Source organism: Apteryx mantelli, chromosome 1 (assembly GCF_036417845.1).
Source record: "Apteryx mantelli isolate bAptMan1 chromosome 1, bAptMan1.hap1, whole genome shotgun sequence".
In the NCBI taxonomy this organism is placed as follows: Eukaryota; Metazoa; Chordata; class Aves; order Apterygiformes; family Apterygidae; genus Apteryx; species Apteryx mantelli.
The window spans coordinates 188,664,731-188,687,769 of record NC_089978.1 but is presented as its reverse complement, the minus strand read 5'-3'; the positions used below and the strand labels follow the sequence as shown (position 1 = coordinate 188,687,769).

General features: G+C 44.2%; 1 protein-coding gene across 1 annotated transcript; it reads right to left on the bottom strand.

Annotated features, from left to right (window-relative positions):
* Positions 1 to 1,103: 1,103 nt before the first annotated feature.
* ARRDC5 (arrestin domain containing 5) lies at positions 1,104 to 6,662 on the bottom strand. Its single transcript, XM_067298079.1, has 3 exons — positions 6,410 to 6,662; positions 2,405 to 2,613; positions 1,104 to 1,697 (listed from the first exon to the last, which is right to left on the bottom strand). The coding sequence occupies exons 1-3, from the start codon at positions 6,660 to 6,662 to the stop codon at positions 1,104 to 1,106; spliced, it is 1,056 nt and encodes a 351-aa protein (XP_067154180.1).
* Positions 6,663 to 23,039: the final 16,377 nt, after the last annotated feature.

Sequence of the window (23,039 nt, the reverse complement as noted above, 5' to 3'; positions counted from 1 at the left end):
TAAGGGTCCCTTGCTAAGAGCTGGCCTACAGTGGCTCCTGCAGCTAACAGAGGCTGGTGATCTTAGCCACTGATTGTAGAGGTGATGCTGAGTAATTGTAAAAATAGTTGCAGTGAGAATGCCGGTTCCAAGTACCTTTTCCCCCCCTCTCCCCCCAGCAGCAGAAGGTGTTGCTGCTCCTTACAGCAGCTTTTCCCAGGGCCACAGCCTGAATGAACATGGAGTGGGTTTGTACTAGTCATGTCAGGCTGGATGCCCACATCCTAGAGCAGAGCAAGGGAGAGGGGCAGGGGGAGGCAGGACATGCTCCTGCTTGCTGGATCTTGTCCTGTGCTACCTACCTATTAGCTTCTGTCATCATTCATGGCATGGAGGAACTCCTAAGCAATGGCCCTCAAAGGGCTACCGCTTTGCTAAAACAATTCCCCGGTCAGAGGTCAAGAGCTTCAGCTTAGCTCTCCCTCCTGGCCAGCTCCACTGACTTCCAAAGTCTTGAAAACTGTTCCCTAGCTCAGGGTGTGCTACTCGCACCCTGCATCAGCAGACACAGGCGCTGCATATCCCTTGCTGCCTGGCTGTCCCTGTCAGCCTGGGGTTTCCCGGTCCCTGATTCCCTTCCACTGACTGACCTTGCCACAGGAGCCAGCAGGAGCAGCTCCCTCATGCCTCAGCTGGCCTTGCCTGCCCTGCAGCTAGCAGGTGCCAGCTTCCTGGCTGCTCTCTTGGTCATGTGGCTCATCTCGCAACTGGTCTTCAAATTTCTGGTTCTCCACATGCACCCCGCACTGGGGTCTGCACGTCTCCTTCATACCTTTAGGCAAGGCTGGGGCAGGCTGTTTTCCCAGGGATAGGAGAATGGCCATTCTCTGGGCATGCGAAGTATGTCCTCTGGCTAGGCCTCTGCTGAGTCTCCTGATTTTCCTTATCCAGTTATCAGGAGTGATTTTAATAGAATCACAGGCTCCCTTTATATGTCTCCTTGACCTTGGATTTTGGCTAGCTATAGTCCTCTTGCTTTGGGAATCACTGAAGCATCTCTGCAAATGCAGGCTCCTCCTGTGAAAGCAGACAGCTAGTGTGCATGAATTTCACAGAAAAATCCTTTATTCACTGGATTTGATTTCAATTGTTTCCGTGTCCTTCTCAGAAATGTCTCTATCATCAAGGGCATTCCCCTCTGAGTTGTCACCTTCATTTTCACATGGATTCTCGGTGCTTTGCTCCCCAGAGGAATTCTCAGGTATTGCTACGATGATGGGCACCCTGCCCACCATGGTGGATGAGGTACAAGGAAAGTTAGAAGTTCCTACCAGCTCATACCTGAATGACATGATTTCATTTCTCATGAGCATGCTGGTGACAGGCAGTGGCTTTGGCAGAACCAGCATGCTGGTGACTCGCATGACCTGGAAGGGGGCTGTGTTTGTCCGGGACTCCAGCCTCGTCACTTCACTTCGGTCTTCCAAGGAGCATTGTTCTCCCCTGCTGTTGAAGCCCCTGTACAGGACAATGCAGTGCACTGCAAAAACTACCTTTCTAATGTACTTGCATGTCCTGTTGGAAATATCTGTCATGAAGACAATGATTTCACCAGGGGAAAATATGTTTTTCTGCAGGTAAATCCGAAGGATCACAGAGCCACGACTGAAGCAGCAGAGATAAACTGCATCCTTCCTAGCTTCCACCACCAACGGATCCTGCACGGTGGTGGGGAAAGGCAAAGCACAGTGAGTTCTTGTTGCTGGATACAGGGTGATCCCCTAGTGCTGCATGCAGAAATTCCCAGTACTGCAGCTGAGGCTGCTCAACCCTCCCCATGGGCCCTGCTGTCCACCTAGAGGAGAGTCTTCATTGCCGCACTGAATGTGACATGGCTGAATTGTCACAGTCGTCCTGAGCACCTGTGCAACGATACACATGTGCACATGTAAATGTTATCACCTTTAACCATCCACACCTAAATTTAGAGGGAGGCCACAAATGATTAAATCAGTATGTTCTAGCTGTCTTGATGGCCAGTGACTGACTATACCAGTTTAGGTAGAACAAAAGTACCTGAGTAGAAAAGGGGCTTACTATTTGGTGTGAAGGTTGCTCTAGGGCTTAGACTTCAAAGAAGGAGAATAAATGCCCACTTCTCTCATCCTGAATCTTAAAGCACTCCCTGCACATTACTTTTGAATTTTACAATGCACCTTACGTGCTAGTAAAGAAACATCTTGGTGCAAGCCCTAGGACAAAGATGGCAGAACATATTGAAAGTGTCATTTGAACACTAAAAGGAGGAAGAAGGTTCAGCTGAGAGCTAAAAGTTCTGGACCCTCAGTAGTAGAAAGTTGAGGCTCTGGACTGAAACAGGAGGTAGCTCTGCGTGTCCCCACCTCAGCTGGTTTGTTCGCCTTACCATGTCTTTCACATCTTCTCCATGGTTGCCAAAGGTTCCTTGCAACAGTAAATATCTCTTCTCTTTAGCCAAAACAATTTCACGGCCGCTGCAAGTCCCTTGAATAAAATACGAAATGAGGCCAATTTTGCTAGTGAAAGTCGTGGGAAGCCCCAGAGGAAAGCTGAAGTGGAAGTCAAAGGTGTGGACCCCAGAATCCAGCCAGCCATCTGAAAGTCAGACAACATGCTGTTACCAGGAGCCTTTTAAACACACAGGATGTTTGTGCCTTCCAGAAACCTTGATGTTTCTCCCAAAATTTGACGTGTCCTTAGCATCTGGTATTTAACCAAGAGTGCCATAAAGGCATGGTATGGGATGGACTGCAAATCTGCTCTGCAGGTCAGCTGCCAGATTTACAGGTCCCTGCCAGGCACTAGGCTGGAGGAGTGCTAATCGGCCTCATCTTGTCACAAGGACAGCAAACCTGCAGCTCCTCGCAAACTCATCAGGGCCTTGACTTGTTGACATGGAGTGCCACAAACTTTGAACTTTGCCAACAAGCACTAATAGGCTCCTAGGGAGTAAAACAGTGTAATAACTCTCGCTCTTCCACTCTCATTGTCAACCACAGCTGTGCACAGGATCTGAGCCTTTTCTCCAGCATTTTGTTTCACCTGTGCAAAAGAGCCCATGTACAGCAAAAATAATATTTGACCCTTTCTCTGCACAACTGTGGTCCATTCCTTCTAACGTCTTTGCTTCTGTCCTACTTCCTCTTAATCGAATTCAGTTTTATGTGGGTGATGTTCCACTGCCTGTAATGAAAGACTGTCTCCCCTATGCAGGGACAAATATGGCCCCCTTTGTTCACATAAGACCAGCTCTTGACTCTTCTTCATCCAAGACCTTCTTGTTTTAATCACATGTATCTGCTGGCAGTTTATTGTCCAAACTTTGGCTTTCTTTCATCCTAATACCTTGTGCCAAAACTTTCCTTTGAACAATATTACTAGGGGATGTGACACTTTTAGACGTCTGTCCTGCTAACTTCATCCCTTTGCAGATGAATTCTACAATGCTTCAAGTTTTAATAACCAAAACTGGATATTCCTGCTGGCAGGAGAGCCCAGATATTGTTTCCTCACAGTGTGGGGGATTTACCAGCTGGCATAACAGTGTTTTCAATCAATTGGGATTGTAACTCTGAAGAAAAGAAATGCCTAAAACAATCTGATAGGAAAGAAACTAAAATTCATCAGCCTCTTGGATAACTGCAATATAAGGAAGTCATGTTCTTTATTCTGACAGTTTGTAGAAGCCTGAAACTCTCAGGGCCTTATCTCACTTACACCGTGTTCTCTGTAAGTTATTTTGGCAATGTTCTTGTTTTAGTAGAAGGGAGGACTTTAAAGGGGGAGCAAATGTACAATTTCACTTTGAAAAAAAACAGTGTTCCCCTCCTGGAACGATCTGGAGCTAGGTCCTGGGGTGACTGGTCTCTCTTGTAGCCCCAGCTGAAAGGGGTGTAGGATGCAGTACAGGTTTTGCAGTGTGTTGATTGACTGAAAAGTTCAGTTTTCTCCACCCCTGCTGCAGGTGTGGCCTTAAGAGCCTGGCTGTGTGTGCAGAGCTGAAGTGGGTCAGTCTTCAGGTAGTGCAAAAATGCTTGCAGGTGCTTATTCCAGTGTGTGTGTACAACTTACTTTAAGCCTGTTTTCTCTGGCTTATTTTGCATCACTTCTAAAGAGACTCACAAAATTGCACTTAACCTCCTGCATGGGTCCTTGCACTAAGAATGACAGTCGCCTTAATCAGTCGCATTGAGTTCACTTTGGAAGTGAAGGTGCACTCACCTGCCCTGCCTCCCAATTGCTGGTGGACATGAGTCTCATTGCACAGGAGAACCGGCCCCTTTGTGGCCTCCCAAAACTTTATTCCCCTGAACCATGCGACAGAATTAGCTCCTCTGCAGAAAGTTTTCCTGCAGCTGCAGAGGTGGGAGGGTGCTCCCAAGAGTTAACTCCCTGAAGGCACCTAGGGACACTGTGCATCTACTGGTCAGCAAAGCCTGTGAACTTCAGTCACACTGGGAAATTTAAGTCACTTCTAGATAAGTTATTTTTGTTACCTAATTCAAAAAGAGCTCCATCTTGTGTTTCTTGGCTAGGAAGATGATGGTTGTGGTTGTGAGTAAGTGCGAATAGGCTGCCGTTAGGAGCAACTTGACAGATGGCCTTTCTGTGAAGGACACAGGGGGTTTCCTGGGGTGTGACTGACCTTGCAGGGCAGTGCGTGGAGAGTTTGAAACGGTCTGTAGTGCTGGGGAGTTTCTGGCTAATGTTCACTCTGACCAGAGGTTTCTGCTGCTGATGAGGATTGTTACCCGTGGTAGCAGTGAAACTCAGCTTTTTGTTTTATGACTCTAACAATCCTAGAGATGTTACTAGTCATATTCAACAACTGGCTGGAGTCAGTGCCTTAGACAATCCTTAACTCCCTATGCTGCAACAGGAGTTGCCAGGGTTAACAAGAAATATGTCCATTAGGCACCCAGATTCATGTATATGCATTTCTTACATGGACATAAGGTGGGACCAAAGTAGGGCATGTGGTAAGGTCAAATACCAGCCAGTAGGGTGCTATCAAGAGCATAATAGCAGCTGAGTGTCAAAAGCTGACACAAGCAGCAACCTATTCAAATATACACTTCTCATATGCCAGCTTCAATGGGGGCCACAGAGTATAGCACTTCTGTAGAGTGCTAGGCTGGAAAAAGGAGCATAAAGTCTGAATAATTGTAGTAAAAACCTATTATTAAACTGTCCTGCACTGGCAAATCCTGAGAGATGTGGGGACTCAACTCTCTTGAAAATCAGGACTCAGGTATAGGTGACAGAATGTGGATTCAATGTGTCTTTAAGCAACACTAATTTGAACTTTAGCCTAGAACTGAGATGCTTAATGGGTACTTGTTCTTATAATGGCAAAAATGATTTTTCCAAAATGATTTCTCCCTGTTCCCCATTAGGGCTGTAACATTTGTTTGTCTGTAGGAAGAGTTTGCATGCTGCAGTAGGTCAAGACTAAGGCTGTAATGCATGTGAAAGGGGAAAATGACCTTTGGACAAAGTAGAGCCTTCAAGTCTGGGAGGGAATGAAGCCTGACCACTGCAGGTTGTAGGTCAAATGAAGCTTTTGTGTATTGGCACACAGTCTAACTTCAGTACTAAACTAATCTAAGGGCAGTGACTTTCAGCCTGTGATCTGCAAACTAGATCTCCAGGATTCCCAACAGATCCTAAGAAGGGAAGGGTGAGGAAGGGGAGTGAACCTCTTAGGAGACTTCCAACTGCTATTGCACCCCATGGAATAATTCACTGGTCTGCAAATAAATACATTTTAGGTCATCAGTACATCCCACTGACTTTATTCTTTCTAATAAACCTGTAAGTTTTAATGGCTAGCTCTGAGTTTATGTGTGTGCATCTTGGGGTGTTTAATCCGCTGAAAACATCATACTTTTGCAGGTAGTTTCAGTGCATGTCTCAGATTTTTCTTGTCTCTCAGTAAAGATGCAGCAGTAACCCTAATAATGCCTTTACCATATTTGCAAATATAGCAGAGCCTGTATCCCCAGTGGTATGTAAGTCAATAAGAAACTGCAGGCAAGCATTTTAGATGACCAAAGAATGCTTCAGTGATGTGTTTGTGACTAGAGGTTTTCTACCTGCTGCTGGGCAGGTTGTGGTAGCTTTCTATGCAACTACTATTCACTTCACAGCCACAGCCACAGACCTTTGAGGGGCTACTCATGCTCTGAAATACTACTTCCCATACCAAAACACTGCAGTTCACCCCGAGGCCCCTGCTGTTGTATGACATAGTGAAAAGGAATATGCCACAGGACAGAAACAGAGCACATTAGCACAAGGAAGACTTCCTCCACACTGGAAAAGTTCTGACCCCCATCTTCACTAGTCCAACGCTAAGGAGCTGTTATGTTAACTGGCACCTGGGTCTTACCATCTACGTGGAAATTCTGCGCTTTGGAGATGTAGACAGCCTGGTTCCTGCAGACAGTGCTCCTGCTGTAGTCCAGGTGGGGGTTGTCCTCCTCATTCCACTCCAGGTAACCTCTTCCCACCAGCTCCACCTTCACCACAGGGTCCACCAGGGTGCTCCTAAGCTTCAGAACCAGTTGGCCAACTATGCTGGAGCCTGCCAGGTACACCTCATCCTCGGGCAGCACCAGCTTAATTGATTTCACTGTTGACATGAGGGACAAGTAGGACCCAGGCCCTGCCCGGGCTCTGGGGACGCGTCCGTGACACTGGGGTTTGTGAGGTCACTGCGTCAAGAATGGGCACAGGGGCCTCTGCCGCTGGTGGCTCAGCCCACCGGACTGTGGTCTGTCCCAATCAAAACAGCCTGTCTATTCATTATCAGCACATAATTAACCAGCAATCAGTGAGCTACCCATTTAGGATCCATATATGCGATGCAACAGATAAACCCCTAAACTAGCTGGTGAAAGTGCACCCCACAAGTCACATGGCACCCCAAGGCATGCGTCTCTACGTGTTGCACCCCGTCAGTGTCAGCGTACTAGCTGGATTCGGGCTGCTCATGGTGTCCACCAGTGCCAGCGGGTGGCTTCTGGCAGTGCCAGCCCTGGTTTGGGTGGCTGCTCTGTTCCTTCCCTCTTCTCACTCCCAGTTCTTGCCCCCATCACACTCTCATGCTTCTTTTGGATGTATTTCCAGGCTGACTCCTTCTCTCAGAAGTCTCCTGGTAATCCCCTGGCTACTGTTCAATCCAGCTGATGGTCATCTTAGGCAAACTTCACCGTTGCTACTTTCCTCATAGTGTTACCTGTTTTGCGCAACCACCATCTCCAAAGGCACAGTTTGGGGTATTGTGTTCACACACACTGTGTACTCACTGTCATATCAGCTGCTGTTTTCTGGGCATGCTACCAAGAGGGGGCCGTGCAGACTTGCCCACAGCAAACTACTAGTGGTGCGTAGTAATGTGGCTGATGCTGACAGGATAAGAGTGGTCAGAAGACTGCAGCAAATGCCAGTGAGATCTGAGCACAGTAGGGCAGGCAACCCGCCATGACACTATCCCTCTGGGCAGCAAGGTCCTGCAGTTCTGGCTGGGGCCAAAGGGCTCTCATTCACTGATGCGGGATGATTGGTGAGATTTTGCTATAGCATATTAGCCCTGGCCATGGCTAAAGACAAGTGACAGATGTAAGGCTTAGCCCACTTTGTCTCCTGAACTCCTCTTTGTCCCATCAGAGCAATTCCAGCTAGCAGAGCTTCTGCAACTGCATTGTCCCATCAAGGGGAAAACACATTCCTTCAAAAAAAAAAAAAACCCAAACACTGTGACATTGATCAGAGATAGTCCTCAGATGCTCTTGGATGCTTGGACCGAATGGGTGCACCATGCTCTGACCCACATAGGTGTGGGACAGAAAGAAAAAGTATCCAGCACAGGAGATCAGAGACACACGCTCAGCCAGGAGGAGCAGGGATAAAGACAACCCCAGCAAGGGCTGCAGTGAGGATCACATTTGCTGCTGATGCCAGTGGACATCTGTGAGCCACTGACGAGCTGAGAGTAAATCCCAGAGTAAAAGTGCTGGCATCCGCTCTGCAGAACCCAATTAAAGATAAAATGTTCTCAGCTGCAAGCTGGAGGATGCAGGCACATGGTGAGAAATGCTGAAAATTAACTGAACAAGACGGCCAACAGTTTAGGAAGCAAGTCACACCACGTTGAACTTCAAACGTTCCCTCCTCCATACTAATTAGTCACTTGCTCCAACTCTGTCAGAATTCTCCTTCACTGCCTCTGTGCTTTATTCTTGCTTACAATGTTGTTTTTTTAAGAAAAAAACAGAATTGAATTAACATGCTGACTGCAAACTGTCACTCAGTCTCACTTCTTGGCTGCTGCATCTCTTTCTGTGAGCCTGTGCTTGTCTTGTCTTATTAAAAAATAAGCTCTTTGGGAAAAGAACTGTTCAGTGCCCTGGGTTGTAGTAAATAGGAATAGTTTCTCAACTGGGCCCAGAATAACCAATAACAAAAAATATCCTTTTTCTTATTTACACTTGGCAGTTTTCAGGAGTCATTGCCTTGCACACAAGTTGCGTGGTTATGGGTGGAAAAAATAGCTTATAGCTACTTGCATGACTGATGATACATCGTCAAGTAAAAAATTATAATCACGAATTATATATGAATTGAATACTAAACTCCCATGGTTTGGTGTTCAGGCACTGATTTATGCTTTACAAAAATAGCTTATAGCTATGATCTCCATGCTACCACTATACCAAACCAATATTTCGTTTCAATCTGTACATCTCCTGAGAATTTTAACTGCAATTTGAGCCTGCAATCAGCCAGGAAAGGAGGAAGCATTGTTTTTAAGTCATGGTTTGTTCTTTTCTTAACTTCGATTTCTGTCTTGAAGTTAGACTAGCTAAAATGAGTTGTGCAAATGTTGTTCCTTTGCATCTTGTAACCTCTCTGACAAAATGATCTTTAAATTCCCTTTCCAGAAGAAATGTATAGTATACTTTTAACAAAAGCAAATTTCAAAAGGTACAGTAAAGAATATTATATTCAGTCTTTGCCTATGTTGACATGTGGTATCATTGATTTTGTGCTTTCAATCAAAATCAGCCAAAATAGAAACCTTCATCTGAATCTGCTGCGCTTCAGAAGTTACAAATAAAAGGATCATGGATTCATGCCTTGGCATATTTAATTTTGCAAAACAAAACCTGGCTTCCATAGCCCCTTCTCATTTATTTAAGAAGTTTTATGCAGTCTCATCGTGTTTCATAGGTTTGTCCAGGCATTGAGGACTGTGTCATTGCTTGCTGTGACATTCAATGGTTTCAGTTCTCTGAGATTCATGTGAACATTGCCTTAGATTTGAGCTTCCCTCTTGGTTTTCATTTAAAATTTTGAACCTGAAAACTCAAAGGGAAATAAAAGGCCAAGCCCTTGAGCTTGTAGTCTTGCACTTTGATAAAACACGTGCCAATGTAGGATTGTGTCAATGAGGGTCCAGGGCAACAGAGCTCAGTCCAGAAGGGCCCTTTGACCCTCTGGGTCTGCACAGCTCTCTGAGACCTCCAGGTCTGCAGGAACCAGCAGTGACAAAGCAGAGGCAAGACCCAGCCTGAGCTTTTGGGTTAGTGATTGGACTGTTTTGCACTTCAGGAGGATTGAATATAAAAGTGTCCCACAGATCTCGTTTATATTCTGCTGCTTTCCAGTGGAATATGAGGGGCCTGCATTTGCACACAAATTCCCTTTGTGATTTGAGTGAATTAAGCTGCCTGTGTAGCTCTCCTGATGGTGACATGTGGAAAATGGAGTACCTGCATTTGAATTGTAAATTTCTTGTATTACTGGGGAATTAGGCCCTACTGATAGCAAAGTGCTTTAGATACTAAATGCTAGCACTGGCTTTCTGGAAGCTAAGTTTATAAGATGGTTGTCTTATAGCCATGACATAGCTATGAAGAAACAGAGTCATGGAGGACTCCTCACAAGTTCAGCTTGCTAATACAAAGGTTTTACTAGAGATTATGAATTGGGCAAAAGAATTCAGCTTCTCTTTGCCAAGCAGCCATTCTCTTTGGGAAAATAGCATGTAATAAGCACTGTGAGTGGGATGGCCAACCTGAGCTAGGGGGATAATTCTTCTTTGGCATTTCCATGCAGTGAGTGATTCACTTGGCAATCACAAGGTTCAATTATCTTTTAATACTCTTTTTTGGATGTGATTATGATATATTGTGCATATAAGTAGAAAATCAATATCTTCACTAATAATGTTTTGAATTTTATCAGTGAGAGCATGACAAAAAGAAGCTTTCTTCAGTTCTCTTCTAATTTTTAAGATATTTTATTTACATGAACATTAGTATTCTCCCTATCCCCAGTATTAAAAATTAGGTGTTATCTTAACATGTTCCATGATATCCACAGAGCTGAAAAACACACCATTACTGCTGCCAGTTAATTTTCCACCAACATGTCCTGTAAAAGGTTTAAAGAGCTGCGCCATATAGCCATACAGGGAAACCAATTTCATCAAAAGGTATGAAAGTGTAGTTGCCAGATTTTGTTAGCCAAACTCTGATGACACCTTTCTTGTGGGGAATCAGTGGAAGTCAGAGTGACTGTAAATTCAGATCACCTCTATTATTCCTTGGCTAATCTCAACATTTAGTGAGCTCCTTCAAAGGTAAGATCCACTTTAAGAATTTATAACTATACTTGGCGAGTGAGGGGGGGGGGTAAAGAAATACAGCAGAGACAGCAAGACTTTAAAGCTCTACCATGATAGATCTTGCCTGGAGAAAGTACTGCAAAGCTGTCAATAGCTGCTTGTAAAGAGTAGAGCTTGAAATAGGGAAAACATGTTTTCTCCCTGTCAGAACGGCACAAAGACTTGGCTGAAGCCCTTGCTTGGCCTAGCCATCTGGCTGATGTAAGAAATGAGCTATCAATCTTTCTTATAGCATATGATCAGAAACTCAGAGGAGCCACAAAGCTAGTAAGCAACACAATTTATTACACTCTAAGTAAGATGTTGGAAAACTTTTGCTAACACACATCCTTCTATTTAGCAAATGCAATTTAATTCACAGTATTAAATGAGGAATTATAGAACACACACTGCTAGATTTGCTACTGACGAGAGCTGATACAGCTAGAACTGACTTGCATGCTGCGGTTTTCCATGTTACAGATAATCTGTTCACTAAAAAAAAAATTCATTTATCAAGACTAAGCTGTAAGTCTGTATCAGAATCACTCCATAAAATAAGAACTGTTGCCACTCATTTCAATGGAATGTGTGCGTTACTTTTACTTAAATTATTACTCATTTTACTTGCAAGAAATGAAGATCATAATGTAAAACACCTTAAGATCTTTAACTCTTTCAGCTCAAAGTCACTTACCTACAATAGCTAAAACACGATATTTAACATCATTAACAAGTCTGTGTTATTTTATCCCTGCTAAAGAGACACAATAGTTTGAAACTTTCCTAATAAGCCGAAGAGTCCCAGGTGGCTGAAGTATTCCATAAGAGGTCTTTTAATGATGGCCCAGTGCTCACGCTGTAAGCATCTGTTCTGCTGACTGCCGTTACTTAAAATAGCTGCTCAGTCTGTCTGCATTTAAATCAGGAAGTGGATAAATAGTCCTATTTTGATTTCAGAACTTTGTTACCAGTGAGATAGACAAAGCACCAGCTGGAAGGCCACAGTGAATGGCGCAAGCCCAGGTAGAACAGCACACTCCAAGCCCTGAGCTTGTTCATCTTAAATGCTACAGGCTGACAACTGATTTTTTAGCAACATGGAAGAAAAAGTGGTGTTGTTGCTGACAAGAGGAGGTTTTCTGGGTTTTGTTTCAAATTGAGCCTGTTCAGAAACTGTAACTACTCACTCAGCACCCTTCCAGATCAGTCTCACCTCTTGAAAGCATGAGTTGAGGTCTGTGAGTTGAGACTTCTGTCATTGGAAAGGACTAGGTCAATTGGACACCAACTTACAGCTCTGTATCCGGCCCTATGTTTAACTCTGTACTGGGGCAATTGCAAGCATTGAGGGGATTTAATAAGGTTGAAGAAAATAGCTGCCCTGCCAGACTAGTTCCACATTCCTTGATAGTCACCCAAAAAGCCAGCAGAAACACAGACTAAATTTGACTCCACAATAATAACGAGAGGAACTAAAGCAAACAAAATCCAAGCCCAGAAGTTAACCTTCATGTTGAAGGGTCAGGAAACAAGCCTGTTCATCTACACAGATATTTAAAATGAGGAAAATTTAAAAGACAGATCCAACTGCTTATTAGCACTAAGTTGAACCTAAAGAATTTGTGCAAGTTGCTTTTCCTTCCCCTGAAGTTTCTCATTCACGGCTCCTTGCCTCATGTTGTCATCTATGCTATGGCTGTCTAACAAGGGTCCGTGCGTGCCTCTGGAGCACACAACAAAAAAGAGCTTCTCTCTCCCGCAGTGTCTTCTGAAAATCTACTGCCCCTCCAAATCCTGCACCCTTCTGTGCTGGGCACTCTCCACACTTGCAGTTTTGGTCGATGCCCACGCACATGCATCGCGCCCATCCGGTGCTGTGAGAATCCCACCCATCCTCAACAGTGGTTCACACCTGGTGCTGTGTTCACAAGCAGGGCGCAGGGGTTGTGACAACCAACGCCAGGACGCCTACTTGTCCCTAAGGCCGTGCTGCCTCCCGGAGCTCACAACCCCACTAAGTGCTTACACTCCTTGCACAAGGTTTGGGAAACGCTGCGTGCCCAAGGGCGGTATTTGCAAAAACCAACCTCCTGAATGAGAAAAGGCCGACCCGGCTACAAATGAGTGTCAAGGAGGGGTGGTAGGATCTAACCTTTCAGGGACTGAGATGCCTGTTCTTAGCTGGAATTCTTGTTTGTGTTGTCTTTTTTGGAGGTAAGCCCTTTTGCCAAAGCCAGGGTGGAATTAGGGCTTTCCTAGGAAAATGATGATAGAGCTGCTCTATTTTTTTTACCTGAAATACTGTGTCCAAAACACCTGCTACATCTACAGGTATGCCTTCCATTATACTTTGTCGTTCAGGAGAGTAAAGCTATTAAAAAACAGCGTGCTCTGGACTGGAAAGCTTCCCAGGAGCTTGACACTCTCTTCATTCTACTGAAGCATTTCCTCTTTGCTTTAAATATTCATTACATCAATGAAAGGTGCAGGAGAATGACTTTCCTGACTAATTTGCAGTTCCATTCTTTGCCAATGCATAGTTTATTATAATCAGCATCTAATGAGAGCTCGTGACTCCAAAATTCCCTACAGGAGGTATCCACAATAACCATGTGAGAACTCACTAGAAACCCCTTAAAGCCAGCAGTCTCCTGAACCTCATCCAGTTCATACCCTTGCCAGCATGCTCTTGGATAGGTGACGGTAGGGACCACTGCCTCCAGCCCTTGCTTTCGAAAGCTGGGCAAAGACATTTTGTGATTGTATTGATCAGACCAGACACAGCTGATGAGATTTTTTTGGATCCCATCAGGTTTTCAGCAGGACCTAGGTGCTGAGCTATCTAGCATGTATGGTCTGAGACAAGTTAAATCCAGTGCGTTTGTTTGGGATTTGGGCACGTGTTTGTATGTCTGAGCTGTACAGCCAAGCAACATATTAAAAAAAGATCAGGACTGTGTAGTTTCAGTTGCACACTTCAAATAATGTAAAGAATGCCTTATGTTTTAAACACCCCCCCCCCCAACCCAATGACTTGTAGTCCAGTGAAGGCATGCCGGGGAGGTTTCTCCTTATTAACTTTAGGGAGCCTGTATTCCCCACTCTGGTGTTCCCCATTTCTATTGATTTATGATGCTTAGTTTTTTCTTCTTTTAGCTTTCAGATTCAGGCCTAGAAGCATATTTGTTCAACTAGATTTGGAGTCATAAAAAAATTGAAATGCACTAAGAAGTGGTAGTTTTGGTTGACTGATTTATATAGTGAGCAAAGTAAAGTGGCTGTGACCTTTGGCAATCACAAAATCGGGAGACAAAAGAGAGGCTCACCAGTATGCCACTACATGGGAAGCCAACCACTTTTGTTCATGAAGGCAGGATGCTGGTCTTCTAAATTGCCTGTCATTCATGCAATACATAGTCTATGTGTTCATTTTTTAACAGCCCTGTTGGGTTTTCCAGGGATGCTGGATGTTCCTCAGTGTCTTGTTTTGTTTTAGTGGTCAGAGTATTAAATATGAAAGCAATGCAGACCTAATGAGTGAAATCATCGTGCATACAGTGCCAGGAACCTCTGCAAATAAATCCCAGTAATATAGTCAAGAGAAAGGAAAGGAAAAGGGAGAAGGAAAAGTGCCCAAGCTGGGCCACTGGTTATTTTTTCTGTCCTATTAGTGACACCCAAAGAAAGGAGAAAAGTCCTTCACACAGAGTTTGAGCACCACTATTAAAGGGAAGGGGATAAGTTTCTTTCATCTAAATTAATTTCCTTCTTGGTCAGTCGAGCAGCCTGTGTGCATTTGTGCCTTCTACGAGGTTCACTGGCTTAAATTCTTCCATGTTAGTGCAAATCAATTGTGATCAAACAGGGAGAACCAGGTACATTGCCCGTCTGTTATCACTTAAATCTGAGAGGAACTCTACTGTGCCATAAGATGCCGTTGTTTCTGCTCTTCTGCATTGACCTAATACTTTCAGAGGGTTTATTATTTATGGAGACAATTTTAGCTCTAATGTAAAATACGTTGTTCTTTTTGAAAAACCAAACCACACTGTATTAAGCATGAAACGCATGGAATTTTTTATACTGTTAGATCTTGATAAGCGCTAGGAAGTGCACTTTGTATCAGTCCTTGCAGCCGTTGTAGTTGATTTTTTATTAATGCCTCCCTTGTAATTCTCTGTTTGCTTCTAGACAGGGAATAGACAGGGAATAAAATGGGAACTTTCCAGTGACTAATTTAACATTTTTGAATTCCATGAATGTTAACAAAAGACAGTGCAGTCCAGTGAATAAAAGCTACCTAGTAAGTTCAAAATGACACTGAGATTATATCCCCTGTGGGTTGTTTTTTTATTAAAAATCATTCATTTTATGCTTGTTGTTCTCCTGCAAGACAGTATTTTTGAAAAGATTTAGCAGTGCATAAATGAATCGGGCAGCTTCATGATCAACTGTCACTCTGTTTATTTGATTAACTCTAAATCTGTGTGGGCTGTGAGGGCTGAGAAGCTGTTAGCAGTGGGCCTTCAGTCTGCAGCATTCAACTTGCCATCTCTGATGGGCACTTATTAAATGGGGTGGGAAAGCCCAAACCGCAGGGCTGGGGGAATGTGCTGGCCGCCGGCGCTTCTTCTCCTTCCACCCCACGCCTGGCTGCAACTGGGCATCCAGGATGCAAGCGTCACAGGCAAAAATGAGACCCAGCAAAAGGCAGCATGATGAGGCTCTACGCAATGTCAAAGAAGGTCGTGTCACATGTTTTTGGGTGCATCCAGCATTTGTCGTTGTTGTCGTTTCAGCAAAATGAGAAATGTTTTTCACATTACTGTGGCAGGGAGAAGGAGCAGGTCCCAAACCCAACGAAGCAGAGAAGGGACTTAAACTCAAGGTCCCCACAACCCAGAAGGGCACCAAAATGTGCCACTGGGATGGAGATGCCTGTGAGTGGAGCTTTTGATTTAAGAGTAATTCTAATTCAGCCCAAAGAGCTCTTGAAATAAAGCATTCACCTCATTTATTACTTCTCTGTGAAAACACACAACTTGAAGGAAATGCTTCAGCAAAAAATTCTCAAGTTCTGTTTATTTCTTCAGGCTAAGCATTTTCAGATATATACCTTACAGATTCAGGCCACGATAAAAAACATTCTTCAAGGACAGACTATGATTTGACCTATTATTGCACCTTCACATGTAAAAATTCAGTTCTGACGATACACATTATCCAGTGATCGTCTACATATATTTTCATCAATTGCATGGAAAAAAATGTTTGTTGCTTTAATGGGGTACATGGACAAAACAATAACACAGACCAAGTATGAAAAAAATACAGAGCTGAAGAACTGTTATTGTGCAGAACTAAAGGCAATTAAGAGGGAAAATTCTGTTTGGAGTTAAAAAGTAGTTTTGTCTCAGTATAAATATAAATGAGCTTTCCATTGCTTCTGTTCTTTTCTTTTTTCTTTTTTGTTTCTTCTGAGATAGAAGCTATTATTCTGACCAAAAAGAAGGGAGGGAAATTAAAAGCAGTTGTACAAATAGCATCAAAATTTGTTCCATTTGAACTTTTGCCTATGAACTAAATACGATAAGGATTAGCTCAGGCTACAAATCAAAGTGGAGTTAAGAAATGTCAGGTATGTTAACGAGCAGGGAGACAGTTATCAGGAAGCCACCGGGAAAGTAATCTTCCCACTAAGCCATTGCAGCTACGCGAACTGGTTGCATGTGTAATTGGGGGCAGCAAGGCACACAATTAGCCAGGTTCGACCCTTTTCAGATGCGTGGGGTTTCAGCCGCACGGCTGCAAGTCATTCTGCCTCTGTGTGTGCAATTTTGTGCATTGCTGCCCCTAATCATCCGCTCTTTGAAAATCCTGCCCTGTATCGAGTGGATCCGAACATCTGCAACGCTTAAAGGGACACGGTCAGGTCCCTCCTGATGCTACCAAAGCCAAGCTACCTCTTAAAAAACAAAACTGCTTTAAAAGAGATTTGACATTTTTCTCTGTGCCTCAGACAATCGAACCAGACTAACTTTATTCCTAGTCAGCATCATCATTTGCAGGTTGATATGTTTATAATGTCTTTGAACATCATCCTTGAGGAGAAAGTGAAGGGAAGAGGACCACATTTGTACCATGCCAGATATGATGGGCATGTGCTCAAAGGCCTTACAGAAAAACATAGGCTTAACTGAGGTCAACAGCACTCTTTCATTTAGCATGTGTATAAAGATTTTAGGGGTTGTGGCCACATCAGTTACAGTGTTGTCCTAATGCTGGAAGGTTTGTTACAGATGTTTTCCTTCAAAACTAGGTGCATTTAAGCTGTATCTATTCTAAGGGTATTGCTAGACAGTCCCAAGTGGTGACAATAATACGGATTAATAACTTTCTGAAGAACTTCAGTCAAAATTCGGTAGCTGTCATGTGCACACTCCTTGTTCACAGTAATGCAAGGACAGAAGACTCATCTCTACCACAGCAGAGAAGAGGTAACAACATCCTGCTATAGCCCCCAATTGCTCCCCTATCATCATGTATGTATGCTATGCATTTAGGTGTGTTTAATCAGTCACTGAAGGTCTTTAAAGCTCAGCAGCAGAAGCTTTCGGTCCAGGACACTTTTTCACCCTGAGAAAGTTTTTTAACGGGTGATCAGTATTTGGGCTATGAGGTTGGTACCTTCTCAGGATTTTCTGGTTTAGAGCAGTACAGCACTCAGTAAATATAGTATAAATTCACATCTAAGCTCTCACTAAACCAGAGAAAAAAAATTATTACCTTATTCACTTGAAACCATCCTGTGTATTTTTTTCTGTACATGAAAAGCATTCTGGTTGCAGTGAAACCTATGCTTCTATATATTATGATAAATGTCCCCATGTCTAAGTTTTGACTCACCCAATGCAAGAAATGCCTGCAGTTGAGCTTGTATTGATTGATTGCTCAGAAATCCAGGTTTACATTTGTAAACTGTATTAGTGCAAAAATGCTGGAAGAAAGCTGAAGAACACTATAAAACACAGAAATTATTTGGAATACTAAATCAAACAAAAATTTGACTTCACCATTTGTGGGATAATGGCCTATGATTTTCTGTGATCCTCCCTGCTGTGGGGTAAACAGTGGATACAAAGGGTGATTCGCGGTCTGATGCCCATGTCGGGAGGAGTGAGACAACACCCAGGGCGAGGCGGAGGTCTCACCACTCGACATTGCTCTACCCAAAACGACACCTGGGGTGAGGCGGGAGTCTTGCAGCCTGGTGTTGTTGATAGGGGCAAAAGAAAAAAAAGGCCAGCAGCCATTGACATCCTCTGCTGAGCTCAACAAGGACCAAACATCCCACAGTGTTTGACTCAGCCCCACCTCGCCACGAGTATAAATTCAGTGCATAAACAATCCTCCATTTCGAGGACAAGAACACCAACCTACGGACGGGTCGATGGGCCTGGACCTCTCTCCTCCCCAAAACAGGGACGCCTTTTTGGTAAGGTTTGTGCCTCTGACAACCTCAGACGTTACCCTGGGAAAAATACCATTGTTGAAAGCGCTTAATTATCAGTTTGAGCTCAGAAAAGGTAGAATTTGTTGCAGTAAGTGCATTTATCACCGGCAATCCTGAACCTGTTGATCTGTCGCTTTAATAAATTGTTTATTTTGATCAACTTTGTGAACCTGACTCAGTGAAAGCCCTTTTGAGGAGGGCTCTGGCAGGCAAATGTTGATTACCCCTTTTCCTCCCTTCACACGACAGTAACACCATTATGCACACGGGCCAAATTCAGCATCTGCTGACCAGGCATATGCCAGGGTGTGGGATATGTGAACCTAAAATTCTAATAGCTTAAAAAAAACAAATGCAACAGCTGAGAAGCTTTATGTGCAAGTGGATATCACCCACAAGAAGCAGTTCAAATACATGAAGCATGCAAAAATCATTTGAAAGCTTCATGAATGAGGAAAACTTGCTATATAAGGAATAAAACAGATCCCTTAAGTGGCCTGTATAAAAGTGTGAACATCTACAGCTTTGCTGGGACTTGATGAAGCATTTCAAATTTTGGTCGTGGGTGACTGGAGGATTTAGACCTGTGGGAGTACCGTGCAAATTGGCCTTCTGGGCTGCAGATTTTGGAAGCTGTTTCTTTAAAAAATAAATAAAACAGAACCTTGATTTGCTATTCTCCTCATTCGGGAGAAAACACAACAATAATTAAGATTTCAGCAATGAATTTCTCAGCCTGGTTCAAGTCTCAAAGCACTAGCAAACACAGATGAATCTAAACTGTGAAAATTGGGACTAAAATAAGAATTTGATTGCAAACTTATCCAAATTTAGTGAACATCAGGCAGTGCTAATTGTACAGCTCCTTACGAATATTCACAAATGTACAGTGGGAATATAGATATGTTAGCTTTTGTAAAGAGATGTTTAACACTGACTGAAACCTCTGTAGCAACACTAGCGGTCTCTAGCCCTAGAAGTGATGAATTCAATTTACGAATGCCTGAAGGCATGACAAAATAACATGATCTGTTATGGAAAACATCAGTGCTGGCTTGAGCTGGGCTGGGACTGAAAGTGATCTGCCAGGTATTGGCCTTTACGTTCATAAGGGAGAAATAGGAGGGAACCACACACGATTTGCTGAATAAACTACGAAGCAGGGGGTAATAAAGTCAGCTCTCTATAGGAGTTACAGAACAGCCCATTGCCATCTCCCCAGTGGGTTTCCAGCCAGGGGAAGGCAATGCAATAATTTTGGGTTGAAGGAGTTAATTTGCGGTGGCGGGGCGTTGAAAGTAGCTCCTGCTGCCACCAGGGCCAGAGGGCGCGTGCTGCCTCCAGCGCCGAGCCGGGGCCAGGTGCCTGCGTTTCTGCTGGGCTGTGCTGGTGTCGCTAGGATCGTAGGCACTGGGGATGCAGCTCTCCCTCCTTTGAAGGTACCATCAGCTAAGCTGCCTCTCGAGCTCCCCAAGTGAAGAAAGGGAATTATTTCTTCCTCACCTGCTGTGTTTTTTGCAGGAGCATCAGGGACCATCGAACATAGTTATTACCCAATGGAAACTTAGAATGGCAAAACAGACTAATTAAAAAAGGATCATTTAAGCCGTATCTATACCATTCCCTTACAGAAATGTAAGAAATCTCCCCTGCAAAGGGTCTGCAGTGGGCAAACTGGCCATGGGGAGGGAGGTCAGCAGCAAGCTCCCCCAGCAGCACCTCTGGCGTGGGGGCCGCGAGCACGCAGACAGGGCTCCCAAAACCAAACAGCTTCTCTGGTCCTATCTCTTCTTTGGCCACCCTCCTCTTCCTGCACCTCCCAAAGCCATGGTCCAGCTGCCCCTTAGGACACCCAGCCCAAAATGTCCCCATGTGGCCAACCCTCAGGGCCACCAGTGCAGGAAGGGAAAGCAAGCTTCTCCCTTCCATGGTGGCCCTCTAACCAAAAGCCAGCCATGCGGCACCCTCCAAAGGCCTCCAGAGCAGTGTTATTTTCTTGTGATCACCACTGTTTGGAGGCAGCTTTGCCCCAAGACTTGGGCAGTTTAGGCCTAGTGCCCTTCGTCTTTGAAGAACGATGGTGTGAGCAAGACCATGGTGCCCTCTCCTTGCTCTCATTCGTCTGGGACAACGTCTATAGAGCCTAATGACCACACCAATGCTGTAGGGGGGCTGCCCTTCGAGGCTTGATTGCAAGCACCTAGTTTTTGTCCACAACCAGCATGAGTGAGGTGAACAAGGGATTTTTGTCTTGGAAAACAACTAAAAGACTGGTTTCTTGCTTATTCCCAGGGAAACGTATTTTCCAGTTGATGAGCCATTTTCTTCCTGACGTGGAGGCTGTACTTAGCTCTCCAGCGCTTCATGGCCATGTGCTAGTGAGCTCTGCTGGTCCCGGCCAGGCTTGCAGGCATCTCCAGCACCCCAGGCTGCACGGTGGGATGTGAGGTGGGAGCTCCCAGGGGTTCCCGATCCTTCCCCCACCATCCCACAGCACCGGCAAAACGCTCCTATACCCCGCTGTCCCACCATGTCAATGCACCCGTTGACTTCCAGAGCTGAAAGGGGAGTTTTTGCCTTGGGTGGCTGCAAGAGGAGCTAGTCTGAGCTGGGTCGTTCTAGTTGCAGCTTACGGAGGAGCCGGTGGCAGGTACCCAACCAGAGAGCAGACGTGCTCGAAGCCGCCTTTGGCTGGCGCACTGCTCCCCGCCTGCTCCCCATGGTGCTGGTGCCGGCTGGGGGCAGGGTGCAGCAGCTGCCATGCAGTTTTGGGATTCAAACTGGGCCAGTCCCAACCTTGGGAAAAAACATTTGTGTTATGATGGTCCTAAACATTTCTAATATTTTTACCAGACAAGGTCACTAAGAAAATAAATAATAAAGGGCGGTGGCCCACTAGGTCAGATGAAATATTCAAAGGCAGCATCAGCTACAGAGTTGCTTATAAGAAATAAAGTAACCGTGCAAAAGGCTGCATTTTAATTTCCTATTCTCGCTCAGCTCAGCAGTCATTAAAAGCAGGGAGAGGACTGTGTTAGCCTCAGTGGGATTGCTGGTTGTTTTTCTGTTTTGTTTTGTTCCCCCCCCCCCCCATGAAATTGCACTTGATTCAGTACCTTGTTTCTGCTGTTCTATTTAGAATGATGCTCTAGCTGCGGTGATGTACTTCTAGTTATTTTGGCTTTCAGCTATGACTCAGTCCTAAAATAAGTTCTCAAAGACTTTTATTTTACAGTTGCAAGAAATACTGCTGATAGATAAATGACATCCTGGGAGTTACCTTTGAAGTCTAAAATCGTAAAATGATATTACTTACAAAAACAGATTTTAAGATGAAGCATAGTAATTGAGTTTGGCTCTTTTGTGGATGAAATACGATGTGCTCAATAGATTATTGTGCTTTCTAGTAGTTAAAGTTTTATGTTATAGAAATGATCTATGGAAACTGTATTGGTAGAATATAAGGTGCAAATCTCCAGTTACATTAAACAATTTTTATCTGTCATTTTACTGTGTAAACTCTGGCAATAAGAAAATGTTAATCAGCATGGACTTACCTGCTAAGTTTTAGTGCAGGCCTATATGAATAATTGATTTTAAATAATTGTTGTGCTTTTTTTTTTTTTGCATCAGCACTATGCTGAAGAAACAAAAAGGTGAAATAGTGACACGCTATGTGCCATTCACATGGCTGATGAAGAGATCTGAGCTTAACTCAGAAATGCAGTTTGCAACATGGTCTTTTCCTTTTCAGTCTCTTCCTAAAATGGTTCTTCTTACTCAGAAATACAGTAGTGCTCTGTGTTTCTCCTTCCAGGTCAGAGATTTGGCCACCGTGCTAAAGCATCAAGAAGTTTTAAATATTTAATTAAAAATTAAAACAGAAACAGAAGAGATCACCAGAGTTGTGAAAATGGAGAATAAAGAAAAAAACCTGCTGCTCTGACTGGGGCAGAAGATACCGCTGCAGCAGGCTCACCACCGCACTGCAGGACAGACCCCTCTGCTGCTCAGGTGCTCTGGCAATGTCACAGCCACGCTACTCTCTTTATTCATATTACTCTGAAACATTTTCTTTATATATTTAGCAAAAACTATTTGGTGATTTTAACTCACTAACTGGTTTGGGGGCAAATAAAACTGCATTTGCCTGGAAATAAATTACAGTATTTTAAAAGAAATTAGCTGAATTCTATTTTAAGGCTACTTTTAGCTGTGAAATCAAAGGAGTCCCTGTGGTTATGCCTGTTGAGCAAGGCCATGAGCTGAGGACCATCAGTGCTGGTTGCCCAGGGCATCCTCCCCTCACCGCTGACCAGAGTGTAGACACAAGGAAACCATCACAGTGAGAATGGCTGGGTCCACGAAGGAGGAGAAGGCTGGGTTGGAGCCGCCCCAGGAACATCCTGCATTGAGCCAGCAGCTGTTGCTGCTGTACCAAAATGGGAGCCAAGATCTGGGCTTATGAAGCTGGGCTACTCTGAGGTTGGATAAGGTGGAGCTCTCACGGAAGACAAAGACACGTTCTTCACTGTAGAGCACACCCACTAGTACTGAACTAGGTCTTTCCAATAATGAAGAATAAAGTCAATTTTGACATCTTTCAAGTTTTAGATCTTCCCATTAAGTTTTATATCTTCCCATTAAGCTGAAATTTGTGGGCATTAGTACAACTGCTGTGGGTCAAACTAACAGCCCGACTACTCCAGTCTGTATCCTGTTGGCGACAGTGGCCTAAGTGGATGCCTCAAAAAGCACATAAGAAGAAAACTCTCTACTACTCCAGTTTCTCTCTCTTTTCAGGCCAGGGAAGCTACATATTTAGCAACACGT

Bases quoted from the DNA above. Each gene is read 5' to 3' on its own strand.
- ARRDC5 (XM_067298079.1), bottom strand. From the start codon at position 6,662: ATGTCAACAGTGAAATCAATTAAGCTGGTGCTGCCCGAGGATGAGGTG. The intron at 2,614-6,409 runs GTAAGACCCAGG...TCTGACTTTCAG, and splicing joins GCAGAATTTCCACGTAGATG to ATGGCTGGCTGGATTCTGGG. The intron at 1,698-2,404 runs GTAAGGCGAACA...ACCACCGTGCAG, and splicing joins GAGAAGATGTGAAAGACATG to GATCCGTTGGTGGTGGAAGC.